Genomic DNA, 26,165 nt, shown 5'->3' on the forward strand with positions numbered 1-26,165 from the left:
AGAAATTTCCATTTTATAGCTTTTGCTTGCATTTTTCATATATTTTCGATTTTCAGCATTTTTTTATAAAACTGTACCTTTTCCCCGCTTTATGAAATTTTTTTCTACTATCAAAACATTGCTTGTTAAACCAAGGTTTATTGTCGCTTTTTGGCTTGCGATTTTTAAACGGCTTGTATTTACCAAAAGTTATTGTAGTAACTGATTGAAAAAAGTTACTAATTCTCTCTACAACTTTGTTCATCTCATTTTGATGAATCCCTTGTTGTACCTCTAAATTATCTAATTCTAACAGTATTTGTTCTAACTGACAATCATGATCACTTTTAACATTATCTAAAAATTCTGAACACTTTTCTTTTCTCCACTTGACATATTTTTCACTGTAAAATTGTGAGAGTTCGTAATTACGTCTCGGTTATTGTATAGAAAGGTATAGACTATGAAAATTAGAGCGAGGGGCGAAAACCCATTTACGTTGCATTGGCGCCCACGTAGGAACCCAGCTTTACTAGAGTCCCCCACCCCTCTTCTTTACTAGATTTAGGACCTTTTCATTTCATTTCCGATCTTCCGCACCTCATTACTTTGATTTTTTTCTCTCGAGAAAATCGGTAGCGACAGTGGAGGGCTGAGCTTGGAATATAAATTGTATAGCTTGTCAGATTTTTCACCGGCTGTGTAACATAATGTTGTTATCATTCATTTCATGTTCATAAGAAGAAAATAAAAAAGACTTTATTTCGTAATGTTTTTTTCCCTTGAGTGTATGTATTTGTCTGTGTCTTCTTATCTGCGAAGTATAACTATAGTCGAACGTTTATATTGATGGATTTATTTCTATGGACAATCTGTATGTTGAAAGGTTGGTTCTGACACCTGACCAAGGTCAGAACCAACGCATGTGAATTATATTCTTGATTGCAGCAAGGATGCGTTATGCTGAAGAACTATTTTATATATGTGCGGAATAACGGAATTTGGACTATTTACAGTCATTGTGTGTCATGAACTGATACTTCGTTAAGATAAGGGGTACAAAACCTTTGTTTTTGTATGTTGGCAAATTTGATTATTTGTGGATTGTTTTTATAAAAAGTCATATTCATTGATAGGTTGTTTTATGTTGTAAATTTACGTATTAGTTATTTTTTATTACAAGTCCGTGCATAGACTTGTTGTGAATAAGGGATTGTTTTCCACACAGTCGGTGCCTTTATACTCGAATATATCTGATATATATTATTTGCTATTAAGGGGTTTAGTATACGGTTTTTTTTTCGGGGTTATTCTATTTATTCAGATGTTCATTTTTTATGAATTGACTTCAGATTTGCGTCTTGCGTGAATGGTCAAGTTTGCCTGCGCATGGACGTTAATAGTCAAACGTATTCATTGGGAGGAATTTAAACTTAACTCAAGTAATTTGGGAAGGTAATAACCTGATATGTTAATATGTAAAAATTATTGAGTTTAGTGATGAAAGTTGGCCTTCCACTGGTGCTCTCTATAATATGGATAATATATTTACGGTGTCTTGTGATGACATATGTTTATTTATATATATGGTAAAAGATTATTGCAGTGTAGATTGCATGTGATGATGATATATAGAAAAAGTCAGTGTGCTGAACCCAATTTTAGAGGTGCATAAAAAAAGTTCACGAATACATTATTTTAATCTTATTCATGTAAATCATATACATGACAGTAAATACATGATTTTATGATTCACCCATGCACATGACCAGTTGAACATTAGTATACAGTTGAAACTGCCTGGATATAATAGGCACATAGAAAGTATTAGCTTTGCTCTGGCCATACATCGTTACCATAAGCTTTGGTGGTGCAGTAGTTTAAGCTGAATATAGTAGATCTATAAATAATATTGATACGTGAACTAAGATTCACAGTATGGCAGTATACATATAGATATATATAGAGTCATGGGTGAAAAAAAAATGCACTCTGAAATGAAAGAATAGCATTTGCACGTGATTGTTATCTTTCTTATGCTTTAATAGTTTGCTTACTGTACATCTGAAGTTGGGTTTAGTACACACATCATACACACTTATTTAACTTCATTGCATTTGATATATTGATTTATAGTATATTCTATATTGGGGATACTGTTTAATTTCGTGATTGTTTTGTTCTGGTAGCACAATCATGTAATCGGTACTGATTTTCTCGAAAATAATTGCTTGGCCTTAGTTCATTACAGATTATATGTATCCAAAATTACGTTAATTTAGTATTTTTACCTTCCCCAATCTCCGTACTCTGCACGTAAAATGTTAATATATGTGGTTGTCGGTATCTCCAAAAACATAAAGATTTTTTAATTTTTTTTTATTTGATTTGATTCTATTTTTGTCAGTTATTATTTTTCAGTGTTTGTGCATTGTTGGAGTAAAAGAATATTAAAGACGTATATGGATCCAATTCTTAATTCGCATGGAAATATCTGTGGAACGTTTATGAAGAAATTGCCTTCAACAATGGAAATGTTTGGACCTTCGTCACCATTTAGACCTACATCACTGTTTGGACATTAATCAACATTTAGACTTTGAAATTTTAAATTATATACAATACTATGTAAATTTTCAACTGTTTAAAGACAACCGTGTCTTGACCTTTAAATTGTCTTACTATGTTGTCAAATCGCGTACGATTTGTTTTTCTGGGTAGGGGGTATTGTAACGTTTGTGGGTCATCGTAAATTCCCTTTTTTCTACTTTTAGATACTATATATAACTATAGTTGTCCGGTCACTTTTTCGCAGGGATCGTTTATCTCGTGCTTGAACTCAATGTCCTGACTTGGATATTTAAACCTCGTCAGGGCAGTATTTCTTTAGATTGGGGAAAACTTTTGTACTGGTAAGTTGTACTTTAAATTCCATTTTATTTTGTATTTCGATGTTTGACTTATTATATAAATATTTATTTCTTTACATTTGATATCTCTTTTCGGTTTTGTAGTCAAACAGTTCTAAAATATTGAATTACGTTTCCGTTCCAGAATAAATAGAGGGAATTGTACACTAGCTAGATATTTTATGATTTCGGGTTTATAAAGAGATGGAGATCATTTTGATAGCGATATTTAGACAGATGGTTAATCCGAGGGGTATTTTGGAGTAACGGTCGTCAATCTACGGAATTGTTCGTGCCTTACTCTGAAATAGAATTTTGTATAATCGCATGTTTTGGTTTTGGATCTTGAACTGGTCAATGATATTGAAAAACGTTTTCAGACATTGCTCTGGTTGGATTGAAAATTAAACGGGTATAGAGAAATGCGATGGTTTTTTTTTTACTGGATCGATTTTTGTTCCCTAGTCATAGAATAATGAGGTTCATGATCTAGTCTAACAAAGTCGGTGGGAACCAGTGGGTATATTTTTTTTGTCTCGGAAGGTTGACGTCATAACTTGATTGATTGGATAATATTTTAGTTAAAGACGACTAGTGTACAGCTCTCAATATTTTAAGAAAACGGACACCTCAAAATTCTAGTATCGTTTTATTTTATTCAAGTAGATAGCACTTAGGCCAAACGCTTCCCTAAATTGGTTAACTTGTAAAGGGTATTTTTCATCTCATCGTTTGTCCAAAAAGGGGAAGTTCGAAAATGTATTGAAATTCTGAATTGATATTTTTCCATGGAGATACCGCGATATTTATGTATTTATAATGTCTTTGTCTATTAAATATGAAACTGTTTTATGAATTTTGGTCATTTGTTATATGAGCAAATACATTGCTTGACAAATCGTCATCACTGGTCATTTTTAGGTTTCTTATACCTGTCATTTATTGAATTTATTGTTTCCTTGTATTGTTAGTATGCTGTCAGAAGTCCTGGAGCGAAAGCACAGGCCGAACCCTCTCTACCAGTAACGTAAACGGCTGAGCTAGCGGGGTATAATGTCACGAGACAGATTATGAATGAAAAATACGTTTACACACGAAAACCCATTTACGTTGCAATACATTTAAAAGTTTGTGTCCAGAATTATTTGGGGCACAATTACAACTTGTAACTCTTTGTAATGGATCACTGTTTCTAGGTAAATTTTCGTATTCAAATATATACGAAAGTATATCCTCGTCTGAGTTAAATTCAAAGATATCAACCAGATTCTCGTCCGGTATAATATAGTCTGGTAAACTACCAGTGTTTGCATTAAAACACCAAAAATAATACAATTTAGACTCTCTATGTTTTTTATATTAAGCATCTCATTTTCTACCTCATCGAATGATTCACTTGTTGGAGACCGTTCATTGATTTTACAATGTATAATAGTATACTTTTATACATGTAAGTTATGACTTGGATGGAGCTGTCACATTGACACTCATACCACATCTTATTACATGAATGTGTATATCTGAAAAGAAAGAATAACGAACAGACGAACAACAATATTATGTCTGTTTTTTCCCGCACATATTGTTGTTAATATAATGGATTTTTTTGCGTCTGCCAAACTAGTAATAGGTTTTAAATTAGCCAGGTTTAATCTACCATATTCTACCAAAGGAAATACCTGTAACAATTCATGAATATGACAGGTTTTTTTTCCTTTCGTTTGATGTCTTTTAGCTTTTGATTTCGCCATTTGATAAAAACTTCCCGTTTTGAATTTTAGTTGTAATTTTACTTGTTTCATTAAATACAATCTTATTATTTGTGGTTGAAGTGAATAACTGAAATAATAAATGTTTTCTTGTTTAGCCATGATACACAACCCAAATATATATGTAGATTGATTACTACAAGATTTAATTATTTATTTAAAACAGAAAAAAGAACTTACAAATGGAGAAGATAATTACACAAACATATAATGCAGTTGTAAAGGACAAATGTACACTTATATATTGGATCTGTTTTATAATTATACAACTTACAGGGATTTTTATACTAAAACGCCATAGATTTATAGTCACTTGGCGCTCTTTCTAAGGGTTCCAAATCTTTGGAAACGTCGCACGATACTGGTGTCACCTAACGTTACACACTCAAAGACGTAAGCCAAAATAAAAATGTTGGAATGCATGTTGTTCAGATGGCTTTTTACAATAAATTTTAAAGGATTTTTTTCCCCTAGAAAGGATTAATTGTTTTTTCTTAGATAAAAGATGTTAAGCTTTAGTTTTATTAACAAATTAAAAATAAAAAAGTAACTTGAATTGAAACCATTTGTTTTATATACATTTTAATTATAAAGGCAATCTTTTACTTTTTTTTATGGATAAACTATGCACTGCAAATGCACTCATCTTTGCACTCCAGAATGTCAAGGCGAAAGGACTACGGCATATCTAGCATGTCAGTTCTGCACAAATATATGCAAGGGAATTAGCGGGAACAATTATTATTGCTGTTTTTTTTTTTTCTATTAATTTGTATTATAGCGGATCCGACTATTATAGTCCGGAAAACACTTCAGTTCCGCGAAAAAATCTCTCCCAACCCCTTCTCTATGAATCGGTAGAGCTTCAACATAAAACATTAATTTTAAAGTTTTCTTATTAAGCAACAAAATAAAATAGCCGTATTCCAAATCGTCTGTGAAAACTGCAATAATGACAATTAGACGGAACGTTAGAAGTATATTTTATTAAATAACGTCAAAATCGTATGTGGGGACATTGTATCGGACATTTTAGTTTTATCTGATATCTCGTATATTAGATTTACTTTATGGGATTTGATATCAAAATAGAGATAATTTTTTGTACTTTTATCCATTATAATTTTTTTATGTAGCGAATGGCACTGTATTAAATAAACATCATGAAAAAAATAGAAAACGTAACCCTACGTTTAATTTGGTTTGAAGGGGACAAAATGTCGGACATTGCTATTCAACTCGAATAATAAGAATTTATTTTAAAAAATCCTGATTATTGCATGAGGCGAAAGTGTGATCTTTGTACAAAATATTAGTATAAGAATTATTTACTTACGACATGAAGATTGCTCTGGAATTCCCTTTTTTGGGACAATTTAACAAAAATTACGGCAACCTTTCGTGCATGGGACACATAATTTGTATCATCTTGATCCCTTTTTTTTTATATTTCCGTCTTTTCGAGAGAAAATATCGACATTACGTCATCGCCCAATTATGAATTGCTCGTTCTAGACAAACTTTTATATCGTTTGGTAATAAAATTTATATGTTTTTTACGGTATTCAGAATTTCACAAAACTGAAAGTGTAACGCGGGACAAGGAAATCATATTGCAAGATAAAGGTTTTATTGAGTTTTAATTAATAAATTTGATCTGTTACATATACAAAATTGCAATAATTTGAAAGAAGAGTTTAAAAGCTTTAAAATGATATACAACACTTTATAATATCAATTTTTATATTTAAAAATTAATAAGATGAATGTGTCTTGACCGTGATTTTACAAAAGTAACACCAGTATCGTGCGACGTTTCTTGGCATTATTTACACAATTCACAATAAATGTATTCTTTCTTCAAAACCAATCTAACAGAAAAACATTCAGACGCGGTAACTTCAATGCCTTGTCGTGATTGATCTAAGAATACGCAATATAAACAGTTGATATTTGACTTTAAAATTATAAAAATGTCCGTCGTTACCATGGAAATAGTAAGGTTTTGAAACATTTTCCAAACTTTCTTTTTTTAACAGAAATATGTGTCGTCGTATATTTATTGGCTGTTTAAAATTTTCAAATTTAGTGGCAATACGGATCGGTGTCATCCACTGTTGCGCACAATGGCAAATCAGTGTATTAATGAAATGTGTATTCATAAAAAAAAAAATACTTCCATATTTTTGTTGTTACAAAATATAGGTCAAATATAGTAATCAATAAAGTAAGACAAAGCTTAGAGAAGGTACTCAAAATTGTGAAAAGAAAACAATAATTCGGATCATAAACCTATAAACATGAGATGACCATTCATTAAGTCGTATATTTATAACGGTTAATGTACATGTTTTAGAAAGTAAGTTGTAGTTGTCTTTTAAAACTATTCATTAAATTGAATTCGCTTATCGCGTTCACACACTCTTCTTTTTTAATTCGAATTGGTTAATTCGAATTAGAAATACGTTTTTGTTAATACGAATTAAAAGTTAACGTCGTTTGGATAGTCAAGCGAATTTAACGCGCATTGTAATTCGAATTAGAATTGACGTTAGGACGTAAAACGTTTCCAATGCGAATTAAACTAATTCGAATTAGTTAATGCGAATCGAATTCGAATTACGTTTGAACTCAGCATGACATCTTTAAATTTTGTAATGTATTGACGTAACAAATTTGAATGAAGGTATCATAGTTAATTTTCTACGAAATCTTATCATTTTGGAACATCGTTCTTATATTCCTAGGCAATATTTTCAAGAATATCAGATTCTACTAATGTTCTACGAGATTGTTTAACTACCCTGACTTGCTTTAAAACATTTCCACGGTTGGTAAGAATATGCTAAAATGTGTATTTTAATCCTCTTTTTCTGCTACAATTTTAGTTAAATACACTACTAGTAGATTCTTTACAGCCAGGCAAATCTACTGAAGCTCAGTACAAAAAATTAATGCATGATCTATAAGTTGTCGTTGATTCGCTAGTCGGTAAAGAATATTTTGAATGCATGTAATGTTATTTTTTGCTACACTATTATTTAAATACAATACTTTAATATCGTTTACAGCTTCGCAGAGCTATTGAAGCTTGATTCCCAAAATGAATGCATGACCTTCAAGCTGTCGTTGATTCCAAGGTCGTTGTCGACAGAGTATCTGTTGATTTTTCTGTCATATTGTTGTACGTTGTCTGTTCTGTTGAAGTAACATCTGTACTGGATTGATGTTCAGTAGTAACTGGCTTCTCAGTTGTATCTTGGACCTTAGAAGTTACGTGATCAGTAGTTGTTGCTTGGTACTCAGTGGTGCCATGGAGTTCAGTAGAAACTGATACCTTTTCTGATGACGAATTTTTAGTGGGCTCAGTTATCAGACTTGATTGAGTTGTCTTTGCCTCAGTTGTCGCCCCTGATTGAGTTGTCTTTTCTTCAGTTATCGCCCCTGATTCAGTTGTCTTTTCTTCTGTTGTCGCCCCTGATTGAGTTGTCTTTTCTTCCGTTATCGCCCCTAATTCAGTTGTTTTTTCCTCATTTGTCGCCCCTGATTCAGTTGTCTTCTCTTCCGTTGTCGTCCCTGATTCAGTTGTCTTTTCCTCATTTGTCGTCCCTGATTCAGTTGTCTCATCCACAGTTGTACTAACAGTGGTAGTTTCGCTCTCAGTGGTTATTTGAGTTGTCTCCTCATACCTTATCGTGTCGTCATCTTAAATAAATAGGTGAACACTCTTAATAATTATATGACATTTACCTATCATTGACGTATACCACCAATCTCGTTGACATTTACCAGATATATCATTGACGAACAGATACCACACAACTCATTCACGTTTACCGCACATCTCATTGACGTATACCACACATCTCATTGACGTATACCACACATCTCATTGACGTATACCACACATCTTGTTGACGTATACCACATATCTCGTTGACGTTGTATACACACATTCAATTTCACTATACCACAAATCTCTCTTGCGTATAACACACATCTTGTTGAAGTAAACCGCACATTTCATTGACGTAAAACCGCACATCTCATTGACGTGAACCAAAAATTTCATTGACGTTAACTGCACATCTCGTTAACGTAAACCACATATCTCGTTGACATATACCACACATTCAATTTACGTATTCCACAAATCTCTTCGGCGGATACCGTACATCTCATTGAGGTATACCACACATATCATTGTCGAATACTATATATTTCATTGACGTATAACATATATCTCATTGACGTATACCGTTTATTTCATTGACGTATACCATATATCTCATTGACGTATAACATATACCTCATCTACGTATAACATATTTCTCATTGACGTATAACACATATCTCATTGACGTATAAAACATATCTCATTGACGTATAACACATATCTCATTGACGTATACCACACATATCATCGATGTTTAATGCACATCTCCTCGACGTTTACACACATCTCTATGACGTATACTTCGACGTTTACACACATCTCTATGACGTATACTACACACATCTCCGATGTTTACCGCACATCTCGTTGACGTATAATACACACCTCAGTGATGTATATCACATCTCATTGACGTATACCACACATCTCATTGACGTATACCATACATCTGATTGACGTATACTACACCTCTCATTGACGTATACCACACATCTCATTGACGTAATATTACACATCTATCCTCTCTAATAAAGATCAATAAATAGTGAACCTACCATCAACCAAGCATGTACACATTCCATTATACAAAGTGATACATATTTCTCCTTCTGCACAATCTGAGGTACAGGGATCACGTGATGTCTAAAAATAGAACAAATATGATATATCTCACGAATTGGAGTCGCTTAGAATATCAGCATAATTATAATGAAATGCAAAGGACAGAAAAATGTGTCTTCCAAGTTCTGTCAAAAAATAAGTTTGGGAACTTTTTAAATGTACAATACAGACATGTCTTTGAAGACCAGACGTTTGCTAATAGTTGTATAATTTAATGTTGGATGTAACGCGTCTTCTGATTGACTGACGTTATTTTGTTAACAGCCCATAGACATAAATAAGTCATGTGACCGTGACGTCATCAACGTTTTTTTTTCATGACTTTCTACGGTTTAAAATGGAATTTAGAATTAAATTATAAGAAATGACTGTTTCTGCTATGCGCGTTATTCAGGTTGCACCAACTTTTTTTATGTTATTTCTTCATAGACAGAAAAAACATTACAGTCATTCCTTAAATGTCATTTGGCTTCCAGTGGAGAGCTGTTTCATTGACAAGCCTTCCACATCTTCTTATTTTATTATGTCAGTTTTTTTAACTATCAAAGTGATTTTTTTTAAAGTTTCAACTTTTTTCAATCTCATTATGAAAATATTTTTCCTGGTTTTCTCATCAGCATTATTTACATTCAATAATCTGCATCAGTTTCACAAAATAGCTCACGAGTTTATCGTAAGTCATGAATAATCCAGCTACTTTAATCATAAGATGTTTTGTGAAACTGATCTCTGGCTCTTAGGATGTCCGTTCCTCTTGTTTTTTGAAGTTTTGTAATGCTGAGTTCACACTTAATTCGAATTCGATTCGCATTAACTAATTCGAATTAGTTTAATTCGCATTCGAAACGTTTTACGTCCTAACGTCAATTCTAATTCGAATTGCAATGCGCGTCAAATTCGCTTTACTGTCCAAACGACGTTAGCTTAACAAAAACGTATTTCTAATGCGAATTTCCTAATTCGAATTAGTTAATTCGAATCAATTCGAATTAAAAAAAGAAGAGTGTGTGAACGCGATAAGCGAATTCGATTCGCATTCGATTCGAATTCAATTCGAATTAAATGTCCGTGTGAACGAGGCATAAGATATTCGGAACCCTCTGATGTAATCCATGTTTTCCCATTAACAAAATTTGCCCACTAACCCCTATGCTTTTCTTTCAAAAATTTGATTAACATACAGTCGAAAACATCATCTTAGGTTGTACTCCAAAGATAAACCTCTGTAAGATGAAGTTTCAATGATAAATTCTGTTATATAACTTCTAAAGTGACAAATGTAGAAAGCTAAAATTACAAACATGTTTTTTTTTTCAATTATATTTACTGTAAATTACTCTGTTATCAAGTTTCTAAAAAGGAAAAATCTGGAGGTCCTGATCTGATAATTAATGAATTTCTAAAGGTGGGATCAAACACTCTAGTTTCACTTCTGACAAAACTTTTGAATAAGATACTTAACTCAGAAAATTTCCCCAAAATTTGGAACATTTCTCTATTGACATCAATTTATAAATCTGGTGACCCATCTGATTGTGGGAACTATAGAGGTATAAGCATAACAAGCTGTCTTGGTAAAGTCTTTACCTCCATTTTACAAAAACAACTAAGTGATTTTCTTGAAACACATAATTTATTATCTTCAAATCAATGTGGTTTTACAAAAAAAATTACAGAAATGTAGATCATGTCTTTATTTTAAAAACAATAACAAACAAATATTTGTTTAAATGTAAAAAGAAACTATATGTGTGTTTTGTAGATTTGAAAAAGGCTTTTGACAGTGTCTGGAGATCAGCTCTATTCTTAAAATTACAAAAAAAAGAAATACAAGGCAAATTTTATAATATACTGCATGACATGTACTCTAATACCTTATATTCATGTAAATATCAAAATATGTTTACTAAGCATTTTCTTGCTAATCAGGGAGTCAAACAAGGAGACAGTTTAAGTCCAACTTTATTTAATATATTTGTTGATGACATAGGAAAATACCTAGATACAAACTCAACTAGTGCAGTTAATTTAAACGGTCAAAAAGTGAACCATTTATTGTATGCTGGTGATTTATTATTGATATCGGAATTTCAGAGGGTCTCCAGAACTCTCTTGATTCTTTACAAAAATATAGTACTTAATGGAAACTGGACGTGAACTTTAGGCCGACCACGTACCTTCCCGCGGTCGAAACCCGTGGTAGCGCTCTAAAGGTCGACCACGTACCTACCCGCGGTCGAGACCCGTGGTAGCCTACTATATTAAAGAAAACAAAAATTATAATTTTCCCTAAAAATAAAGTAAATAAAGAAAACTTTTACTTTTATTACAGTTCTAATGCAATTGAAATTGTTGATTGTTATAAATACTTAGGAGTTGATTTTCATAGCTCTGGAACATTTATGCAGGCAGTGTCAAGCCTTTCAGATAAAGCTAAAAAAAACATATTTTGTATTGAAGTCAAAACTACCATATAGTGAAAGTTTGTCTGTTAAGACTTGGCTCCAGCTTTTTAATTCAACGATAATTCCTATTTTAATTTATGGATCAGAAGTATGGATATCAGAATTCAAATCAAATTTTGAAGCATTAGACAAAAGTAAATTAGAAAAAAACACAAAACTCCATATTTAAAAACATACTTGGGGTTCATGGAAAGTCTTCCAATCTAGCAGTGCGGTGTGAATTGGGCACATTACCCATTACCCATTAGCATTAGCATTAAATGTTATCAACTTATGTATAAATACTATGTGCGTCTCAGTGATATTGATGAACGGTTTGGTCGTCCACATGAAATTCTCAAGGCTGCTTTTGAAGTGGACAAAACTCTCACAAAGAGAGAAAATTCATGGTCTTATAAATTATCTGAATTAATGAAATATATTGGAATACCCTTAAACAGGCATTGTAATGGTAATTTCAAACAGAAACTAGAAGATTTCTACAAAAAAAAAACTATCTAAGATGAAAGATGGAAACTGGTAAAGTTTTATTTTTTAGTAAAATTTAAACTGAATTTTAACAACAAGAATATTTAAACTTTAATATTCCTAAATACCTTAGAAAAAAACTCACTAAATTAAGAATAAGTGCACACTCATTCGCAATAGAATCTGGTAGGTATGCAAAACCAAATATACCCTCCTAATGAGAGATTTTGTAAATTTGGCACAGGAAAAAATGAAACTGAGATACATTTCTTGATTGAATGTCCGCAATATAACAAAATTAGATCTAAATTAATGATATTAATTCAAATATTTTGGATGAAAATTTTACCAAAATGTTTAATCCTAAGTCGGAAAAAGAATTAAAATATATTTGTATGTATATTGAAGAAGCTCTTGATTTGAGAGACCACCATACCGTTTCATCAGATAATAATCTTTTACAGTAGTTCGTGCATATACACATATATCTTGTGTGTTTTAAGTAAATTTATGAAAATTTAGAATAGTACTGATGTTATTTGTTGAAAACTTTTAGTGCATACAATATAAGTTTTAATTAACTCCCGTCTGGGTAATATCCGTTGAGGAGGTGTTCCATAATTGGAAGTTTATACATATAAAAGACTGATGTATAAGTTTATGGTATCAATATCAGTTTATAATGTAATGATATACATATAATTGGCTTATGACTTGTTGTTACATGCATCTTTATTTCATTTATATGTTGTTTTAATATTATAATTGTCTGTATTTGGATCATGCCACTATTGTGCTCTTTCCAATAAAATATTGAATTGACTTGAAATTAAAGTCTTTAAATATTCAAATATATTGATCTGAGTATTAATTGTAATTCTGTGAGTTAGCTATGGAAAGTTTCAGTTTTATTGTCAGGAAAATTTCACAACAAAGATCAAACTCGATTGATGACGTCTTCGTTGTTGCCAGTTGGGTGTTAAAAACAACTACTGACACAAAACAGTGGCGGATCCAGAAATGTTTATAAAGAGGGGGCACTGACTGAGGGGTCCTGCTCCAGTCACTCTTACGTGATTCTTTAAATTTCTTTAATAAAACATTTGTTTTCCATAAAAGGGGGCCCAATGACTACTCTATGAAGGGGACTGCTCCAGTCATGCTTCAGTGATTCTTTTCTTTTATAAAACAATTGTTTCCCACAAAAGGGAACCAATTTCCCTCCCTTGGGCTCCCTGGATTCGCCAAGCAATACTTCTTACCTGTCTATAAGGCGAGATGAAAACATATTCATATCCGGATTCTGATACGAACACTTCCGGTGATGGTTTTTCATTTATCTCACAGTGGAAAGAATCCATGTTGTAGTTGAACGAATGACATCTTGGTCTTCGGATGCATTCATCGAAGCAACTGTTTGGTCCGTAGTTGTGAAATGTTACATACACAGATCCATTCAGTCTCTCTCCAGATTTATCAGGACTAACACGCAGAGCTCCAGATTGACAAATCTGTCCGAAAATCGTCTTTGATAAGAATATCAGAGCCGAAATCTGGTAGCAATATTTAAATTGGAACATTTTTATATAATTTACAAGTCAATATGGTAATGTACAAATCTATACATGGTAGTGTTCAAGTCAATATGGTAATGTACAAGTCTATATATGTAATGTACAAGTCTTTGAGGTAGTGTACCAATCTATATTGTAGTGTACAAGTCTTTATGGTAATGTACAAGTCTAATTGGTAATGTACAAATCTATATTGCAGTGTACAAGTCTTTATGGTAATGTACAAGTCTTTATGGTAATGTACAAGTCTATATGGTAATGTATAAGTTTGTATGGTAATGTAAAAATAGGATGGAATCTTATCTGCTTTCTCAAACACCTATCCACAGGCTTTACTCTGTGCCAGAATTTCCTAATGTTGTTTAACTGCAATCCTGAAATTGTAAAAATAAAGTGAGTTGGATAAAATTATGAAAAATCAAGTAATATTAGCTCAATTTCTTTAGGTTCGCCAACCAGAACCCAGTCGCATCAACATGCAAATCATGTGACCAAGTAACGCAGATCTGAAAACGTTCTATCTTCTGTTTTAAAGATATTTCGGGGTTCTCTGGTTTTATCGGATTCATAAACACCTTCAAACATTTTCATTGGGAGATGACGTATACCGCACATCTCAAATACTTTACAGCGTAGTTTGGACACACGATCTATATTCAATCAGATTGGCAAGAACACTTAGTCGAACATAATTTACAAATTTAAAACTTGCATCTTATAAAGATACTTGATGTCAAAACTGATAAATTTATGAATCAGGGGCTGTCACCATATCCAGTTCCGATGTTTGAAACAGGATCTGCGTATCCTACCGGGGCACCTCAGATCAATCCCGTTTTTTCGTTGTGCTATGTGTTGCCCAGTCTAGTTGTCTACGTTGTACTATGTGTTGCCCAGTCTAGTTGTCTACGTTGTGCTATGTGTTACCCAGTCTAGTTGTCTACGTTGTGCTATGTGTTGCCCAGCCTAGTTGTCTACGTTGTGCTACATGTATGTGTTGCCCAGTCTAGTTGTCTACGTTGTGCTATGTGTTGCCCAGTCTAGTTGTCTACGTTGTGCTATGTGTTGCCCAGTCTAGTTGTCTACGTTGTGCTATATGTTGCCCAGTCTAGTTGTCTACGTTGTGCTATGTGTTGCCCAGTCTAGTTGTCTATGTTGTGTACTGTGTGTTGCCCAGTCTAGTTGTCTATGTTAAGTCTTTTCGTCGGTTTTGTTGTTGCCATTTCATTGTTAGTTTGTTTTCGGCTTACGAGTTTTAAGGTGTTACCCAACACTACAGGGAGATAACTCTGTAAAATCAGCAGAACGTTTTAATGACGTTTTGTTCATAAGGGAATATTAAGCTTCTCAATGATCAAAATAAGTGTTTGCAAAACTGCTATATAACCAGTGTAAATTTTCTGATTAAACGGTTGGTTCAAATTTTTTGAAATTTTTATATTTTTGTAAAAGGGTCAAAGTAAATATGTTGTCAAAATTTTAAGAAAATTAAACGAGCCAAATCAATTTTAGTTAAAGTGTTAGGTACCACCTTAATATTCGTTTGAAATATTTTGCATCCCCTTTACCTATGGATTAAATAAATGCATGCACAACGAATGCAACGAATTATGTACACAATCAATATTCTACCAAAATGGTTCCAACCCTATCTAATAGATTGCTGAATGATTTATTATTTATGTTTTCATTCAGTCGTGAAGAGAAATTATAGACAAAGAACAATTATTGACATTGATAAAAGCAATTATAGACTTTTATAAACTTTTGTCATATGATGAGGTCCAAAATACTATAATATACGTTTACTCAGATAGCAAGTCAAGACAAGACACAATAAATACATGTACAGATTTTTTCACTCTGGAAAAGTTAATAGTTATAATTAAAATCATTAGCCTAGATAAAAAAGAATACATTTCTTTATTATGATTGTACAAATATGTAACTAATTAAGAAATCAATAGATCAAATTTCAAACAAACTTAATTATTTACGAGTTATCAGGGTGTGGATGAGTTTTAGAGAAAATAGAATAATAGAGACAAATATATTAAAAATAGAGAAAAATGGAACAAAGAAGTAAAGCATACAGAATAATGGGCTAAAAGAATTATAAGGAATGGAGCAAAATGGCCTCAAGACTGAGATGAAACTGATATGGAGAACCCCATTCAGGCCCCTTGATTATTCAATATTTAAAATAGAAATCGGATTCCTTCTTCGATTTAGCAGTTAATAAAATCTGTCAATTAAAAACAATTAAAATGTTGACTAACGATTTATATGATATGGTTTAAGTTACCGTTATGTAAATGCTTTTTCATTTCGAAAATGTTTAAAGGTTTATTTACAGAATCACACCTTTTACAGATGCGTTCACGTTTCTCCAACATTTCATAATTAGACTAAAACAACTTTAGGGATTTGTAAATCTCCTGTTCTTTAATAAATAAAATAATGTTAAATAGGGTTATTTTATTTAAAGTTATATATTAAAAAAACAAAATTTAATCTAAAAAAAAATTACAATAATAGACAACTTTCGAGTTCAATGTTTTGACGATCACTGAGACGCTTGATGAACGTTTATAGTGCAGGGACACAGACGTCCCCGCTGTCTGGTAAATGACATCATACGCGCATAATTGAGGAGGATTTTTTTCCGGTGACGGTGTCGAAAGTGGTCTATTGGTTTTTATAATAAGTAAACTGTAAATGTTCATATTTTGTTTTCATATTTCCCCCCTCTATTTTTCGTAATATGGTATCATTGATTACAATGTTGGGATTTGAATAAAAATTAAAAAAAAAAAAAAAAAAAAATATATACTGAAAGCTTTTAAGAATATATAATAGCTTGAATCATTAAACTTACTGTTAATTTAGAAATTTAATATTGCGAGGTTTTCAAGTTATATATAATGCGACTGGATTCTGATATGGCATCGTATTGGTTGCAAAAATTCGATAGTTTTCATTTAAATGCAATATTTTATATTTAATTGGTATATTTTTTCATTTAAATGCAATACTTTTTCATTGGAATGGTATATTTTTTCATTTAGATGCAATATTTTTTATTTAATTGGTATATTTTTTCATTTAAATGCAATACTTTTTCATTGGTATGGTATATTTTTTCATTTAGATGCAAATATTTTTTTATTTAAATGGTATAATTTTTCATTTAAATGGTATATTTTTTCATTTAAATGGTATATTTTTTCATTTAAATGCAATATTTGTTATTCAAATGGTGTAATTTTTCATTCAAATGGTATAATTTTTCGTTCAAATGGTATAATTTTTCATTCAAATGGTATAATTTTCTTTCAAATGCAATATTTTTTATTCAATTGGTATAAAAAATCGTTTGCTTGCAATGTTTTTATTCAATTGGTATAATAGTTTTTTTTATTTATATGCAATAATTGCATTATGGAAAATTCTTTGACGTCTTAAGGTCAAATTTGCAACAACTTTTGTGATTGGTCGATCATTGTTTGGATTTCTCCCCTTTCTTTCTGAAAATGGGCGACCAATAATTAAAAAAAAACGTTTCAGAATATCGCCCCTTTAACTTAATCTGGCGTTCGTGGGAGTCCTGCACTGGCTGTTTTGTTAAAATCTTGAATCCCAACATGTATTTCTATTGCAAAATTTCGATGGTCACAACGTTAGACTGGCCACTTTTCAAAAACTTCCGTTGTATATAGATATATATGCAAGTATACCTTTTTTAAATAGATTAGACTTTAAAGGGTTTCACACTAGTAATTTTTTGGGTCCTTTATAGCTTTCTGTTCGGTTTGAGCCAAGGCTCCGTGTTGAAGACCGTACTTTGACCTATAATGGTTTACATTTACCATGTTTACAAATGTTGACTTGGATAAAGAGTGGTCTCACCGGCACTCATACCACATCCTCTTATATCTATATACAACGTAAACTAGACGTTTTTCAGACTGTTTTCTTTATTTTCAATCTTTTGCCGCGCGTTGTGTCTGTTTGATAACTCAATCTTGAAGAACAAGATTTATTTCAGTTCTAGTTGTTATAAGCTTTGAGCAAATTTCTAGTAATTGCAAATACTCTTATGTTAGTGCTTTATATATTGTCTTAAAATTAGGTTTTTTTGTTTGTGTCTCATTTCGATCTTTTGAGTTAATCTAATTGCAACTGATTGTACAGGTTGCTATTTTACTGTACTGTTACACCACTGTCCCAGATTCGGGATGGATTGAGTGCTCACAAACATGTTGTTGTACTGTTACACCGCTGTCAGAGATTAGGGGGAGAATTTGGAATCCCGCTAACATGTTTAACCCCGCCACATTCTATATGTATGTGCTTGTCCCAAGTCAGGAGCCTGTAATTCAGTGGTTGTCGTTTGTTGCTTTGTTATATATATATTTGTGTTCGTTCATTTTTTTGTACATTAATTCGGCCGTTTGTTTTCTCGATTGAATCGTTTTACATTTGTGATTTCGGGACCTATTATAGCTGACTGTGAGATGTATGCTTAGCTTATTGTCGAAGGCTGTACAGTGTTGATTTCTGTGTCATTTGGTCTCTTGTGGAGATTTGTCTCATTTGCAATCATACCACATCTTCGTTTCTATATCAACCCTGCCATATTTTACCTGTCCAAGGTCAGGAGCCTGTAGTTTAGTGGCTGTCGTTGGTTCATGTCTTGACTAATATTTGATAGTTTGTAAATTGTTTTGTTATGTATAATTAGACTGTTAGCTTTTTCGTTTGAATTGTTTACATTTTCATGTCGGGCCTTTTATATACGACAGTATCAGGTTTTTGTCATTGTCATACGACTGTCTATAATTGTTTACATCCACTTCATATTTGAACTCCGGTGGATAGTTGCCTTATTTGCAATCACATTCCATCTCTTTGTTTTTATATTATATACCTGACGTCTAAACTCGTGTTTTCATGAACAAGCATGAAATATTTGTCACTGGGTGTTAAAATTAGCAACATACAATCAATCAATTTAAACTTGTGTTGAATAAGAGCCATTTTATATTTATTTATTTGTTGGGGTGGGGGACAGAAGGATTTCATATATGATTATGGTTGCCTGGTAAGAGCTGAAAAATAGGCATGATTAGCGACAGATTAAAATGAATAATAGTTCCCTCCCTCATCCTTCATTTATAAATTTTAACTGACCACCACAGAATAGCCCAAAAGTGTTGAAAATAGCGTTTAAACACTAATCAATCAAAAACCCTCCCCTAGAATACCAAATAATTGTCCCTCAACAGTTATTGTCCGTTTTATATTTATCCAGCTACTCGTCCTACTGTGATACCATAAATTTTTTTTATAAAACAGCTCATATTCTAATATATCTGCATTCATAAATTTATGAATTTCATTTTGACTAAACGACGCCATGTTTGTTATGTGCCTCTGCCGTCTTAATAACCTATCGAAAAAGAAGACGTAAAAGAGAGCCAGAAGATCTTTCAAATGCAAAAAAAAACAGAAAAAGATTGCCTCTGGCTCACTTCCGAAAAACAAAAAAAAACCATAAACGAGACCCATTAATATGTTTTTAAAAAAGCCTTGCCCCTACCTTTTTTTCCAAAAAAAAAAATGGCATTATCAAATATATAAACAAAAAATAGATATGGGTCGGGACCAAACCTATAGATAACATAATAGAGAAATGATGAAATATACAGAATAGGTAGATTGATTTTTGGTTGTCTTATGTCCAGTGGCAAATATGTCACGCATATTTAGGACAAATATAATAGAGATCACAGGATAAAGAATAGAGTGAAATGGTAAAAACTAAAATACATAGAATTATAGCAACGATCTTTGATCTGAAACCCTCCCCTCACACACATCATAACCATTACTGCCAAATTGAATACTCGCATATATACATCTCTATACAAATTTCTAAATTTGAACCCCCCCTCCCCTAGGACACCTAGGTGTTTTATTCGCCCCTGTTATATGTGTCTTATTATATACATTTTGTACGGGTCTAGATAAAAGCTAAACGTACATTCATATAATTTGTTGGATACCTAATTATATTATATACTGTATCACAAAATAAACTTGTATACCCCCTCCTTTCCCAATGCAGTTTTGAAAAGTAAATCATTTAAAACTCCTAAAAATAAAATATGTTTTGAAATATGCTCTGCATACTTATTTAAGCAATGACATATAGTAATTATTGAACTACTGAGGGGCTTGAAAAAAGTCTATTTAAGGAATTCGGGGATAAAACAGTAAAAAAAGCTCAGCAACGCATCCTAAATGTAAAATGATTTGCGGCATAATACATGAGAACACATATTATAGATAGTATTAAATATGAAGTTCACGCCTACTATTGTTGTAACATGGGTTAGTAACTGGTTCCAATCTATCCTGAATTGTCTTTATTAAAGAATCAGTTCCGGAGTATAACAGCTTATGTCTCTACTTGTCACGGGATCTCTGGTTCTGCTGTTGTAATAAGTTGATTTTTTTCTTCATGTAGCAAAAAAAAGGGTGGCTTAGTTCAAATAATTAGAACGTCCTGGAAGGCTTTTTATTCTTTTTTTCATGTTTGCCCTCCTGCAACGTCTCTGAGGATCAAGAAAAGTAAAACATAATATACATATAGCACAAAAGAACGTCATGATAACATGTATCTGAGAGGGGGGAAAAGGGGGGGGGGGCTAACTATGTATATATTTTTTTTCTATTTCAATGTGTAGAATGTAGGGCAGTTTCTTCAGAAAGTGTTTTATTGGAGATGTTGCCGGCAGGCATTTCTATCCATGAACAAGTTGTGTGTCAAATTAATTATTATTACTTGTCACTCGCATTTTTTGCTCGACCTGTCCATTATTGGCATGCATAGCCAGTGCACGAACTAGCACGAACGCCAGATTTAGTTAGAAGGGCGATATTCTGAAGTGTTTTTTTAATTATTGGTCACCCATGTTTAGAAACAAAGGGGAGAAATCCAAACAATGATCGACCAACCACAAACGTTATTGCAAATTTGACCTTCAGACGTCAAAGAATTTCCCATAATGCAATTATTGCATATAAATGAAAAAAACTATTTTACCAATTGAATAAAAAATATTGCATGCAAATGATATTTTATACCAATTGAATAAAAAAATATTGCATGCAAATGATTTTTTATACCAATTGAATAAAAAATATTGCATTTGAATAAAAATCATACCATTTGAATGAAAAATTATACCATTTGAACGAAAAATTATACCATTTGAATGAAAAATTATACCATTTGAATAAAAAATATTGCATTTAAATGAAAAAATATATCATTTAAATGAAAAATTATACCATTTAAATGAAAAATATTGCATCTAAATGAAAAAATATACCATTCAAATGAAAAAATATTGCATTTAAATGAAGAAATATACCAATTAAATATAAAATATTGCATTTAAAGGAAAAATATCGAATTTTTGCAACCAATACCATGCCATATTCTGATAACTGAAATATAGAACTGTATGTCTTTTTTTCGAAATCGTAACAATAGAACTCGCACTTTCGTCCTTGAAATAATTGCAATAATAAAAGCAGGCAATAATTTTGAATTTACGGTATATATAGATATAAGAAGATGTGGTATGAGTGCCAATGAGACTACTCTCCATCCAAAAAACAATTGATGAAAGTAAACCATTATAGATCAATGAACGGCCTTCAACACGCAGCCTTGACTCACACCGAACAACAAGCTGTAAAGGGCCCCAAAATTACTAGTGTAAAACCATTCAAACGGGAAAACCAACGGTCTAATCTATATAGAATTAAAAAAAAAACGAGAAACGAGAAACACGTATAAATTACATAAACAAACGACAACTACTGCAAGTAATTAAGTTAAACCATGTATATTATCAAAGATGTAGTATAATTTTATATTTTAATTTCTTAGGGGTCATCCATAATTGTCAACCATTTTCCAAAGTGTACAAAACGTACACTTGGGGGAGGGGGTTAAAAAATCAACATTTTTACCGTACGTTTTTTTTTTTTTATTTCCAGAATTTATTTCGTTTCCGTAGGGAAGGTCGATGTATAAAATCGAGAATTGGCTTGGTTGTGTTTGTCTTCTTATTTCTTCTTTATTATTTTCACTTGATCATATTTATTTCGATATCATAATTCTCCTCAATCCGGATTGAACGACTAAAAGATCAAATCATATGAAAACTAAATCTTTGATGAAATGTAAACTTATAAAAAAAAATTAAAAAAAAGTTTGCAAGCATTTCTCAGTACCCCCGATTGTCAATTTCACCTGCTTTATTATAAATCGTTATCGTTTCACTCTGTTTAATTAACAAAACTGATGGAAACACTAAATTCTTTGAATGTTTTGATTTTGACAAGACACCATTTTGTGAAAAGATTTTAAACTGGTCCTTCGATTAATTTCCTTGTAATGTATAACCCGAATGTCAGTCGTTATATTCCGCTGATCTCCGTCTAATCTCCGATTGCTATTAACCTCGATAGGCTATAGGCCGATAGAGGGCGCAGAATTATTCGAGTTATGTAATGTATTCCAAAACAGTAAACCATTAAAACGGAAGTAAACTTTTTTTTCTTAGTATAAGCCTCCTTTAATTAGGAGCACCTCCATATGAAGTTTAACCTTAACCTTAAATATTATCCAATATATGTACACGTACAGTATATATACATAACCGATAATAGTGCCATGAATGGCATATTTACAGGGACCTTTTAAATAGAAATACAGGCAGGAAATTTAAAAACTTTAAATGTTTTAAAACATTACACTTTTATTGATTGCTGTCTTGAGCTCTAATTCCATCAACAACTGTCAGTCCATACTTTACCAATGCAATATAACCATGCATTTCCCTTTCTTTGATTCTTATCATAGTTTATGTGCCCTTTTGTTAATCTTTTGCATGCTCTAGGTGCCCTTTTTCATTGAGTTCCCACTGTGTGATAGGGGAAACACTAATCTTTGAACTCTTTATTCTAACAAAACACAAGCATCACAGATAGATGTCATCAAATAAAACAGTCAGATATGTTTTAGTTTTTTTTCAATGCAAATTTCTATATTAAACTAAAATATAATAAACAGGATCTACTTTGTATTAAGAATTATTGATTCCTCTCCTGAAATCTGAAAATGGTTGATGTACACTTTTTGGGGGAGGGTGGGGGTCTGAAAAAGTGTACGTTTTGTACACTTTGGAAAATGGTTGACAATTATGGATGACCCCTTAATCAACTTGCAGTCCAAAGCTTAATTGACAAATCGAGAATTATGCTCTACATTTGTAAGTGGAATTTACAGACCCTGCATTGGAATATCCCGAAAATGAGATGATACAGGGTGTTGAAACTTCATTTCATTGGATTTTGTTTTACGATGTTTTTGTTATACATGTACTAGGATTACACACATTTTTTCTAGAGGTTATTGATGTGTAAGTAATAGTTATCCCATTCGGACTTTGTGTGTCAGTGGATTCCGAAGATCACCACGATGGCCAGAGGGTGATCTAAGTAAACACTGACACACAAAGTCCGAATGGGATAACTATTTTACATACCAGCTGTTTTGGATTAAACGAAAAACAACCATTTACAATTCATAAAATCTAGTTTGGAACACCACATAACCATTATAATATACAAGTACTGAATAAAAGTCCGATGCAATAGAATAAAAACAACTGTTATTTACAACAATGTAATTGTTTTCAATCTCAATTTGATGAAAATCTCGAAATTCGTGCGTAGTATCAGAAACGTGGTTTATCGAAGTGTAAACCAAAAAATGTAAAGCATATAGAAATTATAAGCTTATACTTATGTGCAGTGTCATGATGTTCCGGGTTTGAACCCCCTCCCCCGTTTTAAAATAAATTGATCCACGCCTGTCGTTAAAACTTCCATTTGTTGTACACTGTAACTAATTATCGATATCTTCCATTGGTTCTATTCGCTATTGGTTTTTAATTGTGTATGTGTATCACTAATGAAAATCTTTTCTTTTGTTTCATGTAATTTGTAGTTGATGAGAAATAAAATTCAATTATTCATTTAAAAACGAGAAAACATTTTAATCTTGTTAGAATCTATATTAAACTTTAAAATGTTAATTGTTTTCATAAATTCATGCATGTCGTACATTTTGCCTAGAGAGTTAACAAAACTATTATTAATAAAATAGTCCTACTTTGTTATACAGAGAACATTAATGTATCAATTATGTACAACTGTGTAGGCAAGCCAATCAAATCTTTACAGAGGGTGGTGAAGGGTTATTTTCGTGCAACGTGTTTTGGCATTTTTATTTCAAGAGCAGCCGTGAAAAAGTTTCGCTATTCACCGTGTTTCGTGAAATCATTAAAAATATCAAAGTGCCGGACATTTTTAATTGTTCGTTCATCGTAAATTTGCAATTTTATTTCACGTTCTTCCGTTCAGATACCCCCTCTCTTTACGCCCTTCTTTGAAATATCATATTGATGAAGTTTAAACCACACTACTCAACGATTCAAAATTGAGAGTACTTTGGCTTATGTCACAACTATAATTCAATAAAGAAGTGGTCTAAATTTATGTAAAAACTTCTGATTCTTGGTTTTTACGACACTTTCAGCACAGCTGCAATCGGCAATCCTCGGCTGACTCCGCTACTTTCCTTCTACGGAATCGGCCGAGTTGTGACGAATGAGCACTGCTGGTTTTCTAATAGTTACCAGATTAACCGGAGAGAACCACCGACTTTCAGTTGGAAAGCCGACGATTGGAAAATATTCCTGTTTCTCGTTTTTCGTTTTTAGATAGATTAGACCGTTGGTTTTCCCGTTTAAATAGTTTTACAATAGTCATTTTTGGGGCCCTTTAAAGATTGATGTTCTGTGTGAGCCAAACTTTATGTTGAAGGCCGTACCTCAACTAATTATTGGTTTAATTTTATAAATTGTTACTTGGATAAAGAGTTGTACCATTGGCACTAGTACCACATCTTCCTATATCTTTCTCTCTCTCTGTCTTTACATTAAATCCAGTAAATGTTAGATGTGTACCGATTGCCCAAAATCTTAGTCTTAGACTTTTACAGAGAATGACCGTGAAGGAATTTCGGTGTATTGCTGTCGCCTAGATTTATATTCGTTTTGGGTTTTTAGCCGATCTATAAACATGATGAAGACGCAGAAATCATCGAGTGCAAATGGAAATTCCTTATCGCTTGTTATAAATTCGTTTCGTCAATGAATACTCATCAAATACTTTCTAAAGAAGATAAATTAATAATTTATTAAAATGTTTCAATTTTTTGTTCTTCCCTGGCCGGGATTCGAACCCATGCTACTGAGATATCGTGACACCTAATCGCCTGCACTGTAGCTGTCCCGCTAGACCACAAAACCACATGGGCTTCAAATAATAAAGCTTTCGGTGGCCGTGTGTTACCTATCCTCGTCAGTTTTAATTTAGCGTCGTACTACAGTAGATGATATATAAGGCATGGAGATGTTATTGTTACAGATCAGCCCAATTATCTATAGTAAAGGATCCTACAAATTAATGCAAGATACAGTCACAGAAAATAATTATATTCATAAGTACGTCTGAGTCAGTGACAACTCTACAACAGATTTATCCATCGGACCACCAGCAATGATGGTAATACATGGCTGTGTATATTATGTATATACAACTCGTCTAAACATCAACCCAAAAATGTTAGATCTGTAAATTTGCTTTCGCAAAAAATATATATATATAAATTTTTTTTCTGTTTAGTATTAAATTTATATTAAGATCCATTTTTTTACATCTTGTGATCAATTTTATTTGACAATCGCCAATGGCAGTTATTAGGGTTAAAGAACATCAGTTGTTCGACCTGTTAGTCAAATGCGTTTTGTTTAAATATACTTTTTCACTTTTTTTATCTTTTGGAAAATGTTGTTTGTGCTGTTTTTAGACCCTTCTACAACGAAAGAAGTAGGTCCGAAAAGGGCCGATTTTGGCCTCAAATTTCACGTTCATCGAACGAAAGATTTTGGACACTTTTTGAACACTTAAGTGCCTATTTAAATTGGTTCAATTAGTTTCTGTAAAGAATTTGAACTGATTAAGTAATTAAAAACGCTCCGATTCAAGCTTAA

The 26,165-nt window shown here is 32.3% G+C and overlaps 1 protein-coding gene across 2 annotated transcripts in view; it reads right to left on the reverse strand.

Moving 5' to 3' along the window:
• Positions 1-4,794: 4,794 nt before the first annotated feature.
• Positions 4,795-26,165, reverse strand: part of LOC143051875 (uncharacterized) — a 70,452-nt gene continuing 49,081 nt past the window's right edge. For both annotated transcript variants that reach the window (XM_076224866.1, XM_076224865.1), the window contains exons 2-4: positions 13,651-14,336; positions 9,389-9,476; positions 4,795-8,362 (exon numbers count right to left, since the gene is read on the reverse strand). In XM_076224866.1, the coding sequence (XP_076080981.1) occupies positions 7,776-8,362; positions 9,389-9,476; positions 13,651-13,968 (993 nt within the window). In that variant the 5' untranslated portion in view covers positions 13,969-14,336 and the 3' untranslated portion in view covers positions 4,795-7,775. The remainder of the gene's footprint in view (positions 8,363-9,388; positions 9,477-13,650; positions 14,337-26,165) is intronic.

This window comes from Mytilus galloprovincialis, chromosome 11 (assembly GCF_965363235.1).
Source record: "Mytilus galloprovincialis chromosome 11, xbMytGall1.hap1.1, whole genome shotgun sequence".
In the NCBI taxonomy this organism is placed as follows: Eukaryota; Metazoa; Mollusca; class Bivalvia; order Mytilida; family Mytilidae; genus Mytilus; species Mytilus galloprovincialis.